Genomic DNA, 19983 nt, shown 5'->3' on the forward strand with positions numbered 1-19983 from the left:
CAGCATCAGCGGAGCAGGAAAGCTGACGTTTCGAGTCGGGACCCTTCTTCAGAAAAATCCTGCTCCTCTGATGCTGCCTGGCCTGCTGTGTTCCTCCAGCTCCACACTGTGTTATCTCTGACTCGAGCAGCGGCAGTTCTTACTATCTCTACACTTTCTAGGTGAAGCTTTCGGAGAATTTTGGGAATAATCTCTAGATGAAAGCTTGTCTCCTGGATTGTTTCAAAAGTATTCACAGAAAAATAGAAAATTGGAGCAGCAGTAGGCCTTTCAGCCATTCAAGCCTTTCAGTTGGAATCATGGCTGATCATTCCAACTCAGTATCCTGCTCCTGTTTTCTTCCCATTCCCTTTAATTCTATTATTCCTAAGGCCTATGTCTAACTCCTTCTTGAAAACCACCTTCTGCAAACCTCCAGCAGCAAATAAATAATAAAATAATAATAATAATAATTAATTATAAAAATAAATAATAAACTTTGAAGCAATCTTCAAAATGCTCAGCACCAACTTGCTGCTCCTATTTAGCTATCTGCTCCTAGGAGAGGCCGATGGTGTGAGTGCCAGCTATCAAATGCCATGTGAGCTCTTCAATGAGTAATGGCAGATAATTTAATTGATAAGTACTCTGTTAATGATCCTCAGGATTTTTGCTTCATCTCCTTTACCAAGATGGTGTCCTGAGATGGCTTTCCAGTTTCCATGGCTCAAGTTCCCATCTTGGCCAGCTTCTTTATTGTCTAAAATATCAAGACAAGATCACCCCCTAATCTCAAATGAACATGATCCTCTTAGCCAGAGACTCATCAGGATTTACAAATCACTCCATGGTTTTTTTTCGTTTGTAGGATTTATGAACGAGTTATTGAAAGGCCCAGTATGGATATTCCAATTGGCTCAACATTTTGGTTAGGACAAAGGAACAATGTTCATGGCCTTTTCAAGGTGAGTGATTGTCATAATGTTACAGTTCCTTTATTCTTCCATAGAACACACTTTCATTAATGTATGATAACCTATTATTTGAAAATGTACATCCCCACTCTGAATTATATTTGTGTTCAACACATTGAACTTCGAATGCTGGACATGGCCCAGATATGGTAGCCATTACAGACACATGGTTGTAGGAGACATGGGTGGGACTTGCTTCATGAAGAGTCATCCATTGAAGTGTCATCAATGACACCTTGAAGAGTTGTCAAGACACATAGTAAACACAGTAAGCTAAGAAAAGGTATAAAGGTGGCTCTGTTAGATAATGATAGAAAATATAGAAGGATGACCCAAGTTCGGGAAGTCAGGAGATGGAAGTAGTTTTGATAGAGATGACAACTGATTAAGGCAACATGTCACTTGTGGAAGTTGGAGTACTTAACAGTAACCTTCCAATAAAGGAAGAAATAATGAAAGCTTGCCAGAAGGGCATGGCAATAATCACGGGATATTTTAGTCCACCTATCAATTGGAAAAGTCTGATGGGCAAACATATGTTAGATGAGGAGTTCATAGAATGTTCTGGGGATGGTTTCTTGGCACAGCATATTGTGGAGCTGAATAGATGGTAGACTATACTAGACTTGATATTGTGCAAGAAAGTAGGATTAATCAATTAATTATTGCAATTTGAAGGCACCCTTGGGTAGCAGTGACCATAATATGATTGAATTTTGCATTCACCTTGAGGGAGAGAGGACTGGGATCTAAGACTATTTCCTTAAAATTAAGTAAGGGTAATTATGGGCATGAGATTAGAACTTCTAAAGTGATTTGGCAAGTTAGGTCAAAGGATCAGTTAATAGAAATGTAGTGGCAGGCATTTGGGAGGATATTTCAGAATGCACAAAATTAATACATTCCAACCATTGATGATTAACTGGAATATTAAACATATCAAATATCAAACTTAAAGAAAAAAAATGTAATTGTGCAAAGACTGGTGACAAGTCAGAAAATTGATCAGAATATACAAAATAGAAAATAATGAAAAAATAAGAGGAAAATTAGAGTACAAGAGAAACTAACCTGAATTATAAAAATGGATAGTAAGAGTTTCTATAAATATTTAAAATAAAAGAGTTAAAAAGTGAACAATGGTCTTGCAGAAAGTGAGCCTGGAGAATTAATAATGGAAAATACAATGGTGGAAGATGAATTAAGCTGGTAAGTGAGCAGGTAAAGCTGTGGAAAATTGAGTATAATGTGGGAAAATGTGACATTGTACTTTTTGGCAGGAAGAGTGAAAAGTAAGCATATTATATAAATAGCAATGCATTGTAGAGCACTGCAAATCAGAAGGATTTGAGTGTCCTCATGCATGAATCACAGATGTTTAGTATGATGGTCCAGCAAATAATTAGCAAGGCCAAAGAACATCATCATTTATTGTGAGGGGAATTGAGTACAAAGGTGAGGAGGTTATGTTCCAGGGATCATAAGAACTGTAGATGCTGGAGTCAGAGATAACACAGTGTGGAGCTGGAGGAACACAGCAGGCCAGGCAGCATCAGAGGAGCAGGAACGTTGATATTTCGGGTCGGGACCCTTCTTCAGATTTTCGGTGTTCCTCCACCTTCAGATGAGGTTATGTTTCACTTGTATGGGGCAAAGGTGAGACCACATCCAGAGTATTGTGCTCAGTATTGGTCACCTTATTCGAGGTGAAAGGATGTAAATGCATTGTAAGTAGTTTAGACGAATGTTTACCAGCATAAAATTTGGAATGAGTGGATTGTCTTATGAGGAAAAGTTCAACAGGCTAGTCTTGTATCTGCTGGAGTTTAGAGTGTAAGATGTGATTTATTTTGAACATATAAGATTCTGTGAGGGCTTGGCAGGTTGGATATGTAGAGGATATTTCATCTTATGGGAGAGGCTATTTAAAAATCAGGGGTCACCCACTTCAAACAGAGACGAGGTGAATGTTTTTCCCACAGAGGGTCTTAAGTCTTTGGAACTCACATCTATAGTGATTGTAATGTGATCAGCCAGGTGAACCTCATAGAATATGAGTTCCCTGATTGGGGACGTCAAGCTGGTCCAATCAGGGAGTGCTAGCTGACAGTTATAAACAGGGAAGTCAGAGGATCTGTTCACACTGACAGCTGGCTCTGAGGAAGTTGGATCAGTGTCAAGTACTAAGCATGGGTAACTAAAGGTGAGTTGTTGATGGGATACTGGCCTCTACAGAGTTATTCCAATATTCTAGAAAGAAGGTGGTATCAGACTCTTTGAAATGGGGTAAATAGATTCTTCTTAAGCAAGGGAGTGGAAAGTTATCAGAAGAAGGTGAAAATGCAAATTTGAGTTTGCAGTCAGGTCAGCCATGATCTTATTGATTGCTGGAACAGGCTCAAGGGCTGAATAACATATTCATGCTCTTTGTTTGTACACTTATATCAAATCAGGCCTCAACTCTAGCTTTACGCTTCAAATTTACTATTATTGCAAAGCTCAAGCCACTTTATGTTGACATTTAAGGCAAAGTATAAACGCACCCTTAGGCTAACCTGATACTAACTGTTTGGAATATAGCCTGAAGGTGCTAAATCTTTGCTCAGATTAGGTCAGATGTGTGTTTTGCACTGATGGGAGCTGACTGAATGTCTTCATAACAAAGAAATAGGAACTTAGTAAAATTTATTAGTCATCATTGATCTGGGCACTTGAATTAAAAGAGTTTTACCAATCTTACATGTCAACATAATTACATCGTATTTTTGTTAACATAGCAAAACCCGAGTGCTAGGAGAATATTTGTAATTATATTTATTTGGCTTCACTTCTACAATTCTGCAAACTATTGCCAAAGTTCATTTTAAAAAAAATCATGTTGAGCACAGAAAAGGGTGAACTGGATTCCTTGTCAGTGAATGGATGCCTTTGAGAAACGCTTGGACAAGGAAGGGCAACGTGATTGAACTGTTTATGAGAGCATTTGGGAAATTGCCCGGCCAACCTGTTCAAATGTAGGAGCAACTTCAGTTCAGGCTTTCTGATCTGAAGTAAGTATTAGGGAAAGCAAGTGGAATGTTGGCTTTTATTTCAAAGGGAATGGAGTATATAAATAGGGTAGTTTACTAAAAATATGCAAAACACTAGTGAGGCCACAGCTGGAAAACTGAATGTTTTTGGGTCCCTCATCTAAGGAAAGACATATTGGCATTAGAGGTAATCCAAAGAAGGTACACTAGGCTGATATGGAGGGGTTGTCTTATGAGGAGAGGTTAGGGAGGTTGGGCCTGTACTCATCGGAATGTAGAAGAATGAAGGGTGACTTAATGAAACGTATAAGATTCTTAGGAGACTTGACAGCATAAAAATTGTTTCCCCTTGTGGGAAAGTCTAGTACCAGGGGTCGTTATCTCAGAGTAAAGGGTTGCTCGCTTAAGATAGGAAACGAGGAGTAACTTATTTTCTTTCTGAGGGTAGTGAATCTACGAAATTCTTTACCACAGAGTGCTTTCAAGGCTCAATCGTTAAGTATGTTCAAGGCTGAGATAAACAGAATTCTAATCAGTAAGGGAATCAAGAAGTAAAAGGAAGTGGCAGAAAGGGGGGAGTTGAGAATCATCAGATCAACTATAATCTCATTAAATAGTGCAGCAGACTTAATGGGCTGAACAGTCTATTTCTGCACTAACATCTTGTGTGTCTTAAGTGATCCAATAGTTAGATTAACTCCAGAATCGAGTCCCATCTTACACCAGGATGCTGTATGATAAGACTCACCACCATGATTGATAATGCAAAGCATATTCTAGAATGGGTCAACCTGAATCAGTGGATTTATGAGGAATTTATTAAGTTGAAGAAAAACTTATTTAAATGTTTTGAAATAACCAAACTCAAACCTGCGCTCTCAAAAACTTCAAAACTCCTAGACAGGAGCAAAATTTTGCGAATATGTGTGAGCAGCCTTAGAGAATTTTCATTCAGTTCATGTGGGTCACCATCTGCCTCAGTATTCCTGTCTTACAATACTGCTGATATAACAAGGTGTAGAGCTGGATGAACACTGCAGGCCAAGCAGCATCAGAGGAGCAGGAAAGCTGACGTTTCGGGTCTGGACCCTTACTGCTGCCTTGTATCCAATACAAGGGCAAAGTCCATTGGCTGTCTCCACCCAATGAGATCCTATAGTGGCTTGGCATCTCAGCAATTTTTAGCTTCAGTGTAATCTCTGGGAGATAAGTGTTGACTACTGTAGCCTCCTGGTCAGGACAATGAGACACCATCCCAAACTCACACTGAACCAGGCAGTGAGCGCATTTTGGATGGAGAAGGTGATCTAGGGAGGGAGTCTGTGATGGTGGGGAATCAGAAATATACTGCGATTTTACTAAGTCCAGAAAGTCTGAGCATGTTTCTCCTGTTGAGAAAACAAAACTGAGAATAGCTTGGTCCTTTTTTTTTCAAAACACGGTCCAATTGTTTTATTAAGAACATCCAGTCAAGCTCATGGGTTGTGGGTATCGTTGGCTGGGCCAACATTTATTGCTTGTCCCTAGTTGCCCTTGAGAAGATGGTGGTGAGCTGAACAACTGCAGTCCATGTGCTGTAGGTTGACCCACAATGCCCTAAGGGAGAGAGTTGAAGCATATTGACTTTATCACCCTTGACCTCTTGACCTCTCCCATTCACACCCATGAGCACCTAAACTTTGCATTTGGAGTGTGAGTGTCAACAAAAACCCAGCTTTCATATCTGAAGAGCCTAACCACTGTTTCACTTGGATGTCTTGGAGAATTAAAAGCTGACTCAGCTGTGATATAGCATTAGCTTAGTTAGCTTGATAGCTGGTTTGTTATGCAGAGTGATATCAATGGTCTTATGTATACTGCCTGCAGTCACAATGAAGGATTCTCCTTTCCAATCTCTCCCGTTGCTTGACCTTCAGGTTAAACTCACCACCAGTCATTTACCTCTCAGGAGACAGTGAGACTATGATGACCTCATCTCTTACATTGTCAGTGTTAGAAATGCTGGTCCCAAAATGATCGAACAGCACAGCTACAGTGTTAATTGAAATTAGATGATGTTCAATGGACTTTGTACTTAAGAGCTGGATTTTCCCATATTGAGGGCATAGCTTCAGGACAGGGATAGGGTCCAGAAGGGAAAGGTGGAAACTGTTGTTTGTGCTAAACAATGGATTTATAACAAAACGCTTGCAAATCTCTGAAAGTATTTGCTGCCTAATTCCATATTGGTCTGTAAAATATCCATTGCACTTATGGGACTGTTCAGGTGCCAGAAAGAGTACAGTGCAAAATGCAGTGCTCCTGTAGTGATGTTATGCCAGAAAGATGGGCAGCCATTAGTTGAATTCTCCCCCGCGAAGAACCTGTCTAATTCATACTGTATTGACACCTATTCATTGCACAATCTTCAGCTTTGGGTTTACCATGAGTTGGTCATTTCAAGTGATTTAAATAATGCTGCTGGGGATTTTTAAATTTTTCATTTAATGTAAAGGTTGTATATGTTTGAACAAGGGAGCTGGGAGCAGCAATCTTAAAACAGCTTTCTCACCGAAGTATGTAATAAGGTAGAGGATTATATGAGAACACTTTAAGTTTATAATTGATCCTGAATTATTCCTTCTACAGGGCGTGATGCAGGATGTGCAGATTCTCCTGATCCCACAGGGATATATTACTCAATGCCCTGACCTCAATCGCAGTATGTTTCCTGATTATATTAACTAAAATGTGAAATGTAAAATAAAATGTGAACATGCATCGATGAAAGGCTTATCAGACTTTAAGGCCATCCATGTGTCAATCCTGGACAATCTTTTGCTTAACTATTAGCGTGGCTTATAAAAGAAGAGATGCTAAATGATTCGAAAAGCTATTTAGCAGTAATGTTCACTTTAGTGTGTTAGGATAAATACTACATCTCATAAATCCTGTTTATTTGTGGTTGGAAGGATTCAGTAATATCAAATGTTATCTTAAAAATGCAGGTACATTATGAATCAGAACATGCTGAATGAACATGATATCTGAAATAGTGCTGGAAACACTCTGCAGCATCTGGGGAGAAAGAAACAAAGCAGGCAATAGTTCACAGAAGCCTTACGGTGTGGATGCAGGCCATTCGATCCATCGAGTCCTCAACACCCCTACAAACAGAGTCCCAACCTAACCCTGTAAACCTGCATTTACCATGGCTAATCCCCCCACCTAGCCTGCACAGTCTGGGTAATTTAGCATGGTCAATCCAACCAACCTGCATATCTTTGGACTGTGGGAGGAAACCAGAGCACCAGGAAGAAACCCGCACAGACATGGAGGGAATGTACAAACTGCACACAGACAGTTGCCCAAGGGTGGCATCAAACCCAGGTCCCTGGTGCTGAGAAGTAGCAGCGGTAGCCACTGAGCCACCGTGCCATCCAGTTAAAGGGATGAATATTCACTCTCCCATTCTGTGGACCGTGCTGTTATTTTGTGGCTCGCAGTGTGCCCCTCCCACTCCAACTATGCGAGGAAGCTGCCTACTCAATGGTTGCTGGCACCCTTGTTCTGTGACCTCATCACAGAATGAGTACGATGTAAACAGAGACATATCTGCACTGGGTTTCTAAAGCTTTTCAACTTAGTCCCAATCTCCTGCCTTTTCCCCATAACCCTGTATATTGTTTCTATTTAAATAATGCCCTCTTGAATGCCTCATTTGAACCTGCCTCCACCACATTTCCAGGCAGTGCATTCCAACCCCTAACTACTCGCTGGGGGTAAGAATTTTCTTACCTTGCATTTGCTTTTTTTCTCAAAACACTTGAAATCTGTGCCCTCTGATTCTCAACCCTTTTATGAGCAGAAATTATCTGCTCTGTCCAAACTCCTCATCATTTTGAAAACTTCTATCAAAACTCCTCATAGCCTTCTCCAGGCCTGCCAATCCTAGCTTTAGGATGTACAGGGTAACTCACATCCATAGCCCAATGCTTTGGGATAGGGTTTCCCTCTGTCCATAGTTAATGGCCTGCAGACCCTCTGATTGATGGGATGATGAACACAATTAGGAGATCAGACCTTCAGGAAAATTGTGTTAGTATCAAATTCTTTGGGTCAAAATCCTGGAATTCCCTCCCTAATAGCATTGTGGGTCAACCCACAGCTGGAGGACTGCAGCGGTTCAAGAAGGCAGCTAACCACCACCTTCTCAAGGGCAACTAGGGACGGGCAAGAAATGCTGGCCCAGCCAGCGACGCCCACATCCCACAAAATGAATAGAAAAAAAAAGTGCCAGTTTGGGACCCTTATTTGGTCCTGTTATTGGGGTCATCAACTACTGCAGTAAGATCCAACCCAGTATCTTGAGTCAACCATGTTCCATTGGAACACAAACATGGCTTCTCTCTCCAGAGGTGCTGCCTGACCTGCTGAGTTTCCAGCATCTTGTTTTCTAATTTCAGATTTGCAACATCCACAACATTTTGCTTCTGAGAAAGAAAGGCAGGATCAGGCACTGGACAGGGCTCTGCATCAGAGTTGGTCTCATCAGACAAAGAGTCACAAAGGGCTAACATTCCCAATTCAAATACTGATCAACCTGTTGTATATTTCCATCATTTTTATGAGATAACAAGGTGCAGAGCTGGATGAACACAGCAGGCCAAGCAGCATCAGAGGAGCAGGAAAGCTGACGTTTCAGGTCTAGACCCTTCTTCAGAAATGGGGGAGGGGAAGGGGGTTCTGAAATAAGTAGGGAGAGGGGGGGAGGCGGATAGAAGATAGATAGAGGAGAAGATAGTTGGAGAGGAGACAGACAGGTCAAAGAGGCGGGAATGGAGCCAGTAAAGGTGAGTGTAGGTGGGGAGTTAGGGAGGGATAGGTCAGTCCAGGGAGGACGGACAGGTCAAGGGGGCGGGATGAGGCTAGTAGGTACGAGATGTGGGTGGGGCTTGAGGTGGGAGGAGGGGATACGTGGGAGGAAGGACAGGTTAGGGAGGCGGGGACAAGCTGGGCTGGTTTTGGGATGCGGTAGAGGGAGGGGAGATTTTGAAGCTTGTGAAGTCCACATTAATACCATTGGGCTGCAGGGTTCCCAAGCAGAATATGAGTTGCTGTTCCTGCAACGTTCGGGTAGCATCGTTGTGGCACTGCAGGAGGCCCAGGATGGACATGTCATCTGAGGAATGGGAGGGGGAGTTGAAATGGTTCGCAACTGGGAGGTGGAGTTATTTAGTGCGAACCGAGCGTAGGTGTTCCGCAAAGCTATCTTCCTCCCACCTATCTCCTCCTCCCACCTCAAGCCCCACCCCCATCTCCTACCTACTCGCCTCATCCCGCCCCCTTGACCTGTCCATCCTCCCTGGACTGACCTATCTCCTCCCTACCTCCCCACCTACACTCACCTTTACTGGCTCCATCCCCGCCTCTTTGACCTGTCTGTCTCCTCTCCACCTATCCTCTCCTCTATCCATCTTCTATCCGCCTCCCCCTCTCTCCCTATTTATTTCAGAACCCCCTTCCCCTCCCCCATTTCTGAAGAAGGGTCTAGGCCTGAAACATCAGCCTTCCTGCTCCTCTGATGCTGCCCAGCCTGCTGTGTTCATCCAGCTCTGCACCTTGTTATCTCAGATTCTCCAGCATCTGCAGTTCCTACTATCTCCATCATTTTTATGTTTTGTTTCAGATTTCTAGTAGTCATGTTCTCTTTGTTTTTATCTTTATGCCTTGACTTGCACATCCACACTTTAAAAACTCAAACTCTATCGTTACAGCCTGCCCAACATGCAATGACTTCCATGGACTTGTACAGAAGATTATGGAGCTCCAAGATATTTTATCCAAGACATCAGCAAAGGTCATTTCAATGGACAGAATTTTTGACAATGAATTTCTCAAGTAGAAGTGTTTTTTCCTGTCTAGACATTCTAATCTGCTCCATGTTTACTGTTATAAAGTAAGCCACTTTGCACACGACAAGAATCCTCCAAACTGATAAACAGCCAGTTGATTTTTTGTTTGATAATATTGATGGAGAGAAAATAGTGGTGAGGGTGTGGGAGAAATCATTGCTCCTCCAGTAAAGCCATCAAATAGACTGAATCTTAGAATAATGCAATAAACTCTTGCAGGAATTGCAATATTATTTCCACAATAAAATGCAAGGGTGCTTTCAGTTGTTTGTTCAGAGAACATTATGAATTCAGAGCATCACAAAATATGTTCTGGATTTTGTAAGTTGCAGTACAAACATTGTGGCTTCTTCAGAAATACGCTGATAAAGTGACGATCTTAGAGTTTCAATCATTTTCTGTTTAAGGCCTGTTACAAAATATGATTCCCTTATCTTCCTCATCTTGATAAAATGTTGTTCTGAAGTTGTAATTTATTTTGTTTTAATTGGTTTAGATATAAAGTTCTATAAGGCTTGATTTAAGTTTAAGTTTAAAGTGGGAAGTTGTTCTTGACCGGAGTGAACATGTTGGGCTGAAGGGCTGTTTTCTGTGCTGTAGATGTGTGTGACTAATCGGGGAGGCACTGGCGTAGTGGTATTATCGCTGGACTGTTAATCCAGAGACCCAGATAATATTCTGGGGACCCTGGGTTTGAATCCTGCCATGGCAGATGGTGGAATTTGAATTCAATAAATATCTAGAATTAAGAATCTAATGATGACCATTGTCAATTGTCAGGAAAAACCCATCTGGCTCATCGTTAGGGAAGGAAACTGCCATCCTTACCTGGTCTGGCCTACATGTGACTCTAGACCCACAGCAATGTGGTTGACTCTGAACTGCCTCTAGGCAACTAGGGATGGGCAATAAATGCTGGTTAGCCAGCGATGCCCTCATCCTGTGAATAAATAAAAAAAACTAAGATTTGTGTCAGAAATCGGGAATAATCCCTTTCGGAGCATTGGTCCAGTGCAGGCATCAATTATATCAGTTATGTCATGAATAATTGGATTGAGTGTAATTACAAGTTAGGGTTGAGTTTTTCTTTTCACTATAGTCTCGGGATGTGGACATTACTGGTAGGGCCAGCATTTATTGCCCATTCCTCACTGCACTTGGGAAGTTGGCTGTGAACCAGATTCTTGAATGTAGCTGTGTGTTTTGCTTAGCTATTTCAGAGGGCAATTAAGAGTCGACTATGTCGCTGTGGGTCTGGAGTCACACGTAGGCCTGATCAGCCAAGGGTGGCAGGTCTCCTTCCCTAAAGGACATTAGTGAACTAGATGGACTTTTATGACTATCTGATAGCTTCATTGAGTTGATTAGCTTTTTATTCCAGATTTAGTTAATGGATTAAATTTAAATTGCTTGGCTGCCACGCTGGGATTTGAACTAAGTCTCTGGATCAGTAGTCCTTACCTCTGGATCGTTCGTCAAGGTAAATCATCACAAAACTTCATTAACCCCCATCCCCAGCCCTGCCCACTCCCAGACAGTAGAAAATGATTTGAGGAAATTCTAAAGCAATTTTTGTTGTTGCTGATTTGGGGGATTGACTGATATCTTGTGAATGCCGGCTCAGAAAGCCCTTGCCAGGGGAAGCACAGGAGTCAGATTGAAGATCCTGTATCAGCTGTGGCGTAAACATTTGCAACACAATTTTCTACTGTTTTAAATCTAAGCTGTAAAACCCGTTGGAGCTGAGGTGATAAATAGCAAGATTTTTCATTAACAAAGATTTTGTGGGACACACACTTGTATTTACAAAAGAAGGATGTTTTTTACTCAGTATTAACTATTTGATTGGCCTCAAGTGTGTCAATTTTGAGCAGATTTAATTTGATGAGACTTTATCAGAACTGATTTTTTAAAGAATTCATTTATGGTATGTGGGTGTTGCTGGCTGGGCCAGCATTTATAGCCCCATCCCTAACTACCTAGAAGGGAGTTGAGAGTCAGCCAAATTGCTGTGGGTCTGGAGTTACAGGTAGGCCAGACCAGATAAGAAGATTTCCATCCCTAAAGGACATTGGTAAACAAGATAGGTTTTTATGACAATCATTTCATGACCATCATTCAATTCCAGATTTTCGCAACGGCAAGTCCCGAGAGCATTACCTGGGCCTATGACCAATTATTAGCAATAATACCACTAAGTCATGACCACAAGAACCTCCCTCAGAGCAGTCACAGTATGTTCTACTGTTCTAAAACTCAGGTACTTATTTGCAAGATAAAGATTATACTGAATGTATGTAAATTGTGAAATGTTCCCCCAGCTATCTTATGCTGAGGAGAAGATGAACAGTTTGGATCATTGTTACTGTGAGAAGAGCTGTAAGGTGAAAGACAGAGTCTACAGAGAGTCACAGTATTGGGCCGAAGGCTGCAAGAATTGCACATGCAAGGTACCCTTAACACTGACTCTTTTATCAGCATCTGGCTCACTGCAAGCTAACTCTTCCCTTATTTTATCTTTTCCCAGTTTCCATGGTTTCCAAACAAACCGATGTAGCATTATTCTGATTGTTTTTAATTTCATCTCCCAAACCAGAGTGGCACAGGAAATATTAAATATGTCGAATGGCGAGGGGAATATCTTCTGTCTCTCCCCCAACCCATTAATAATTTCCAATGTGCCACAAAAAAAATGGCCACTTACACAGCACCTTTGTGTTTGAAAATGCCCCAGGATGTTTCACAGTGGAAGCATACATAAACAAAATAAGGATTGGACAGTAATTCACAGAGAAATAGGAGAAACCTTCATCAAAAAGATGGAGCTATCAAAGATCAAAGTGGAAAGGTTTGTGGAGGTTTTGATGAGATCAGGGACAGGATGATGGAAGTTCTGCTATCAGTGTGTTGGTGTGTAATTCACAAAACACTTGAGTTGAATGATAGAGGGGTAGGAGAAGGTATATAAAGCTGCAATAGAACAGAACAAGGACATCTAATGAGCGTTGTGCTAAACCAGAGGAGGACTGAATTTTCAGTGGCTCGAGCTGGTGCGTTTGGAAGTGGGGGTCGACAGTTTGAAAACAAGAGCAAGTTCTCACTCGGCTGGCTCCTTGACACAGTCCTAACACCACACCATTTTGAAGCAGGATTGGCAGTAAAAATGATTAGACACTGTGGCAGTGACCAATTAAGCTCCTTAAAAGCTGAGCAGCTTGAACTCCAGCAGGGGTGGCGAGGTGGGATTTAATACAGCAAGTTCTGAGATGTTCATAGATGCTGTGAAGCTTGAACTGAGGTTATGGCTACCACAGGCCTCTCAGTAATTGAGTTTTTCTACTATCGATGACTGTGACCCTGATGGAGAGATCGTTGGAGCCAGACTGCTGCTGCATATAACACCCTGTAAGAAGATAGACACTTTGCTGTCTACATGACACATGCTCAGTCACTGAACTCTAAACATCCCTGCACCCCTCCCCCAAACAGTGATGAGTTAAATCCCTTCTGCTGAAGCTGCTAACTCTATGACCCTTCTCAGGAGTTAAAATTTCACCCCTGCATGGGGTCACAGGAGGTCTGTGACATTAAAATGGGGGATCACTCTTGGGAACCATTAGGGAAACTCTGCTTTAATGGCTTAATGAAGAGCATGGCCCTGATGCTGAGGAGTGTTCCATGTGTACACAGGTTCTCATGAAATGCCAACCCTGAAAGAGCTTCAGTGTCCCTGCAGCAGGGGCTGGGCTAGCTTCAGGGCTAGAGGCTTCAAAATATTTGCAGGCTTCCACTCCAAGAGTGCGCCGAATCCAATGCCTATCACCATGGGGGACCGCCCTCTGATCTTGGAAAGCTGTGACCCAGTTAGTTTTGTGAGTATATTGTGGCACCGTGGCTCAGTGGTTAGCACTGTTGCCTCACAGCGCTAGGGATTCGGGTTTGATTCCACCCTTGGGTGGGTGTCTGTGTGGAGTTTGTGCATTCTCCCCGTGTCTGCGTGGGTTTCCTCCGGCTTCCTCCCACAGTCCAGGGATGTGCAGGGTAGGTGGATTGGCCATGCTATACTTGCTCGTAGTGTTCAGGGATGTTTGGGTTAGACATGGGAAATGCAGGGTTAGGGGAATTGGTCAGGGTGGGATGCTCTTCGGAGGGACGGTGTGGACTTGTTGGACCGAATGGTCTGTTTGCACGCTGTAGGGATTCTATGATTGCTGTGTGCCCAGTGGTCAGGGGTGGCTTGGCCTTTGTGCCACCCTGTGCACTTTGGCAGTATCTACCTCTCTACAAAGTCACAGTCAAAGGATACGGGTAGGCCATTTAGGACTGAGACGAGGAGAAATTTCTGCACTCAGAGAGCAGTGAGCCTGTGGAACTCTCTGCCACAGGAAGCGGGTGAGGCCAAAACATTGAACCTTTTCAAGAAGGAGTTACATACAGTTCTTGGGGCTAACACGATCAAAGGATATGGGAAGAAACTGAGAACAGAGGACTGAGTTGGATGATTAGCCATGATCAAATTAAATGGTGGAACAGGCTCAAAGGGCTGAATGGCCTACTTCTGTTCCTATCTTCCATGTTTCTATGATTTACCCACAGGAGCAATAAGGAGAAATAAATTTTTGAAGTTTGGAATCAGTGTGAATTGTCATATTACGTGTCTCTGAGAGAGGGTTCCCATTAATCAGCCTTTTGTGGATTGAATTTGAGTTCTGGATAGGACATCACCTGCTCTGAGTTTATTGTAGTCAAATGTTAACCTGACTGCATCAGATCAGTAACTATCAAATAGAACTCTCTGCACTTAAAATGAAGTTGCCAGCTATTGATACTTTAGATCTCTGGTGCTGAATTTTCGTATGTCAGTCCTAAATAGTGTACCCGGTATCCTTAGACAGTGACCCTTTGTTCTGGATTCCCCAGTCATAAAAGAACAAAGAACAAAGAAAATTACAGCACAGGAACAGGCCCTTCGGCCCTCCAAGCCTGTGCCAATCCAGATCCTCTATCTAAACCTGTCACCTATTTTCCAAGGATCTGTATCCCTCTGCTCCCTGCCCATTCATGTATCTGTCTAGATATATCTTAAATGACGCTATCGTGCTCGCCTCTACCACCTCCGCTGGCAATGCGTTCCAGGCACCCACCACCCTCTGCGTAAAGAACTTTCCACACATATCTCCCTTAAACTTTTCCCCTCTCACCTTGAAATCGTGACCCCTAGTAATTGAGTCCCCCACTCTGGGGAAAAGTTTCTTGCTATCCACCCTGTCTATACCTCTCCTGATTTTGTAGACCTCAACCAGGTCCCCCCCCCCCAACCTCTGTCTTTCTAATGTAAATAATCCTAATCTACTCAACCTCTCTTCATAGCTAGCGCCCGCCATACCAGGCAACATCCTGGTGAACCTCCTCTGCACCCTCTCCAAAGCATCCACATTCTTTTGGTAATGTGGCGACCAGAACCATACGCAGTATTCCAAATGTGGTCAAACCAAAGTCCTATACAACTGTAACATGACCTGCCAACTCTTGTACTCAATGCCCCGTCCAATGAATGAAAGCATGCCGTATGCCTTCTTGACCAATCTATCGACCTGCGTTGCCACCTTCATGGTACAATGGACCTGAACACCCAGATCCCTCTGTGTGTCATTGGGAACATCCTTCCTGCTTTTATCCTGTCTAATCCTCGTAGAATTTGACAGGTTTCTCTTAAAAAAAATCATTTGATTCCCAGCATTCTGATGTCTTGTTTAACCAATGTACATGTAAGCATTAGTGGAAAAGGATGAAGACTTAAATTTGGCTAAGACCAGGGAACATATGTATGTTGGCAAGGGTAACAATGGGTGAGTGGGATGGAATGGTTGGGGCATTGGAAATGTTTACAGTATACATAGTGTAAAAGGCAAAGAGCGAGCAAGGGTGATGGAGAAATTAAGCCCAGATGAGATAACTTTATAGAATGGGCTTCAACAACACTGGGTGTGAGGAACATTCTTACATTGGAAACTGATGCAATAAAGACATAAAACCATGGCCCAGGAGCTTTTTTTAAAGGATGAAGGCTACTAGTATGATTCAGCGATATGGTTTATCCATTTTGGGAACTGATCAGAATATGGCGAATTTGCTTAGAAACAAAAATAGCTAAAGGTCAGCCCAGGAATCATTCTAATAACTTTTTTTCCATAACTGCACCTGATTACATTGGCCAGTTTTGTAGATGAAGCCAACTGCGAGTGAAATTTATTTTAAAATTCACAGAAACTCAATGCGTGCTAAATATAATTCTCATTTAAAATCCCGTGAGATATGGCTGATTTCATAGCATGGAATCTAAAAATGGTACTGCTCAGAAGGAGACCATTCAGTTGTCAGGTCCATGCTGGCTTTCTGCGGAGGATAATCTAGACAATGCCATTTCTCTGTCCTTATCTGAAACACTTGCAATTCTTTTTCAGTTGAATTTTGTAAATAAAACAAAGAAAATCAATAGCGTCTTTAGAACCCTGTGAGTAGGTTAATTAAACACTGCCTGCAATGAACGGAGAAAATGTATCTGACTCTTAAGTTTGAGTAGATATTGGAATTATGGCTATTTTCTAAGCAACCTGTTCAAAAGCATTATCAAAAACTTCTAGAGCGTGAGACTTTAACCTAAGTCACCTGGTACAGAGGTAGGGACACTACCAATGCATCACAAAAACCTCTAATATTGGCGTTATACGCCAACTGACCAGCAAGCCAGTCATCAAGTAAAGGTTGGGCCAAAATTGTTACTTATTTTGTGGTAATTTTATTATCACTTTAATCCCTATTTGATCACAAAACAATCCATCATCTCGGAGTTTTAGTGAAAATTTCCAACATAACCCTCGTGTAATTTTAATGGACCCCAATTTGCACTTGAAATGCGGTGCTCTGAATCTCACCAAAGTTACGGTGATGGAATGAATCAAGTGCGAGGAAATACCCACCAAAGATTTCAAACGTATCCTTTACTTCCTGACTATGAAATATAAAACGTATACTAAAATAGACAGTGTTATTTTGAGATATAAAATGATCCCTCTCCCTCTCTTATCTATATAAAGTGAGAAAGAAATCTTATTTGGAAGAAATGCAAAATAGTTGGTTTTTTGTCAGTAATCTTTTACAGCCAGACATAAACGATTTTGCAATATTATTGATTCAAGAACTCAACACACAAGTGATACATTGAGAGCTTGGTGTGTATGAATTGGCCATGGTTTATTAATGCATTGACGTTGACATATAATGAAGAGAGTCTCTAAATAACATGACATTGTTTTCCCCAGAATGGAACAGTCCAGTGCAAGACAATGATCTGCCCCCCTGAGATTTGTCCTCCAGGTAATGCTCCAGTCTATGTGGAAGGAAAATGTTGCAAGGAATGCCAACGTAAGTACCTTATGATTTTATTGATACTTTAAATGATATTACAGTTTGCTATAATCTAGTGAAGGTATGAAACTCAAGATGTTGGAGTAATTTATGTTTTTCATCATTACAAATCCTTACTTTGGTTTCTAATTTTTGACCCAGTATGTTATCACAAATCCTGCCTCGAGACAGCTGACAACGCTGCTTTGTAAACAGCAGCTATGTGTGGTACACAGCAGCTGGAGGCTTATTTTTCTTGTTGCTCACCAGAGAATTGCGTAGTTTTCCACTCCCTGCCATTCCTTAAGTTGAGCTATTTGTGAGCCAAGGATGTTATTGTACCAATGACCATTCAGTGGTTCAGGGAAGAGGTGTAAAAGTGCAACGTGGTTTCCTAACACAGTACTGCAAACTTTATTGTTTCTAAAAACTGTAAATGTGTACATTGTCAATGATAGACTCTGGCCAAAATCTGCTGGCAAAGTCTATGTGATCTTGAGAGATCAGGCAAACCCCATCTACTTTCTATGTTTCATCCATAGCTCCAGTCTGTTTTTCTTATTTCTTGAGTTACATGAGGGACACTAATATGCACTCTCCTGCATTCTGCACTTCGTTTCTGAGCCCAAAGTCACTCTCTGGGAGTAGTAGTGATTTTTGCCCTTTGTCTGTCTGCATAGGGATCATTCAGCTATTTCAACCCTCCTTGTTCCCTACAGTCTACTCTTGTGAGACCATTGCAAATATTGGAGGAATCAGGAGAATAGTGGAAGGCACTTTACAGAAGTATTGTTGGAGGTTTTTCTGTAGGAAGGAAGTTGCAGTACCTATTCAAAATCAGGTGTTGCTAGCAAAAAAAGATTAGTGGTGATTTTGGAAGTGACCATAAGAGGTGGATAAAAATATTTCAACCCAGGGCAGTGCAAATCTGGTCAGGAAATAGGCTGCACCTGAAACAGAGAAACTAGTAGAAATGATAGGCAAGGAGCTGATCAAAAGTCATTTTAAAGCTAAGTAATTCACCAGCAGGTTAGAGGCACAGCAATTGAGACCTGTGGCATAGACCACTGCAAAGGCATTGTCTTGATGTCCCAAGAAATTTGGAGGTCAGATTTCACCAGTGACGGTAAAGAACAGACATTGAACAGCGTACTTGTTAATTGAATACATTTTGCATTCATACAGAACCTTTCACGGCTCTCGATGTCCCAAAGTGCTTAACGGAGGACAAAGTAAGTTTGGTCACTGGTGTAATGTAGGAAATGCAGCAACAAATTTGCACACAGCAATATCCCAAAACAAAACCAGCTCTGAGATAAATCACTGAGATAGCGAGAACTGTAGATATTGGAGTCAGAGATAATAGTGTGGAGCTGGAGAAATACAGCAGGCCAGCAGCATCAGAGGAGCAGGAAAGCTGACATTTCGGATAGCGACCCTTCTTCAGAATTCTTTATCCCCAGCTCTGAGATAATCTGTTTGAGCGATATTAGCTGGGAGGTCAAAGCCAGCCAAGACTTTTCTACACAGCTCTTTGCAGTCATTCCGTGGGACCTTTCACTGCCACTTGGAAAGTGAGGTGTGGGTTTCCACATTGTTAATCTGGTGTCTTGGTGACTCTGTAATGTGTTTTAGGAACTGCCAGATTAAGGTTTCAATTCTGCACTCCACTGCAGGACTTTTTCTTCACACAAAAGTAAAACTTTTCATCTGGCAGTGATCCCATCATGCTGACATTACAGAATATCCAGAACTGATTCCCTGAATCTTCACTATGTCCCATGATTAGACAGGAACTAGGGAGTGTTAATTGGGAGGAGCTGTTATCGGGCAAGTCCACATTTGACATGTGGAATTGTTTAAAGACCTGCAGGGGAGAGTTCAAGACCGGCATGTTCCAGTAAGGAGGAAGGATAAGGATGGCAAGGTAATGGATCCTTGGATAACAAGGGAGTTGCAAATTTAGTCAAAAGGAGAAAAGAAGCATAAGTAAGGTTTAGGAAGCTACAATCGGACACGACCCATGAGGAATATAAGAAAGGGAGGAAAGTACTCCAGCAGGGAACTAGGAGAGCAAGAAGGGGCCATAACATGATCTTGTCAAGTAGAGTTAAACAGAATCCAAGGCATTCTATACAAGCATTAAAAACAAGAGGATAACTAGGGAGAAGGTAGAACCACTCAAAGATAAAGGAGGGAACTTGTGCTTGAAAGTAGAGAATGTGGGTCAGACCCTAAATGAGTACTTTGCATCGATATTCACCCAGGGGAAGGATATGGAGGATAGTGAGATTTGTGTGGAGCATGCTAATATGCTAGGGCATTTTGAGATCAAGAAAGAAGTGGTATTGGATCTGTTGAAGGGCATTAAGGGAGATAAGTCCCCAGTGCCCAACGGTTTCTACCCCAGGTTACTGAGAGAGGCAAGAGAGGAGATTGTTGGGGCCTTGACCAAGATCTTTGTATCCACATTAACCACTGGAGAGGTCCTGGAGGACTGGCGAGTAGCTAATGTTGTTCTTTAATAGGGATAATCTAGGAAACTATGGACCAGTGAGTCTCTCATCAGTGGTTGGGAAGCTGTTGAAAAGAATTCTTAGGGATAGGATTTAATGCATATTTGGTAAAGCATGGCCTAATTAGGGACAGTCAGCATGGCTTTGTGCAGGGTAGGTCATGCCTTGCTAACTTGATTGAATT

The 19983-nt window shown here is 42.0% G+C and overlaps 1 protein-coding gene across 1 annotated transcript in view; it reads left to right on the plus strand.

Annotated features, from left to right (window-relative positions):
• LOC109928903 (protein kinase C-binding protein NELL2-like) overlaps positions 1-19983 on the plus strand; it is a 223256-nt gene that overhangs the window by 46515 nt on the left and 156758 nt on the right. The window contains exons 5-9 of the mRNA XM_048607573.1: positions 848-944; positions 6611-6683; positions 9739-9821; positions 12198-12326; positions 17199-17301. Coding sequence (XP_048463530.1) covers positions 848-944; positions 6611-6683; positions 9739-9821; positions 12198-12326; positions 17199-17301 — 485 coding nt within the window. The remainder of the gene's footprint in view (positions 1-847; positions 945-6610; positions 6684-9738; positions 9822-12197; positions 12327-17198; positions 17302-19983) is intronic.

Source organism: Rhincodon typus, chromosome 18 (genome assembly GCF_021869965.1).
Source record: "Rhincodon typus isolate 14 chromosome 18, sRhiTyp1.1, whole genome shotgun sequence".
In the NCBI taxonomy this organism is placed as follows: Eukaryota; Metazoa; Chordata; class Chondrichthyes; order Orectolobiformes; family Rhincodontidae; genus Rhincodon; species Rhincodon typus.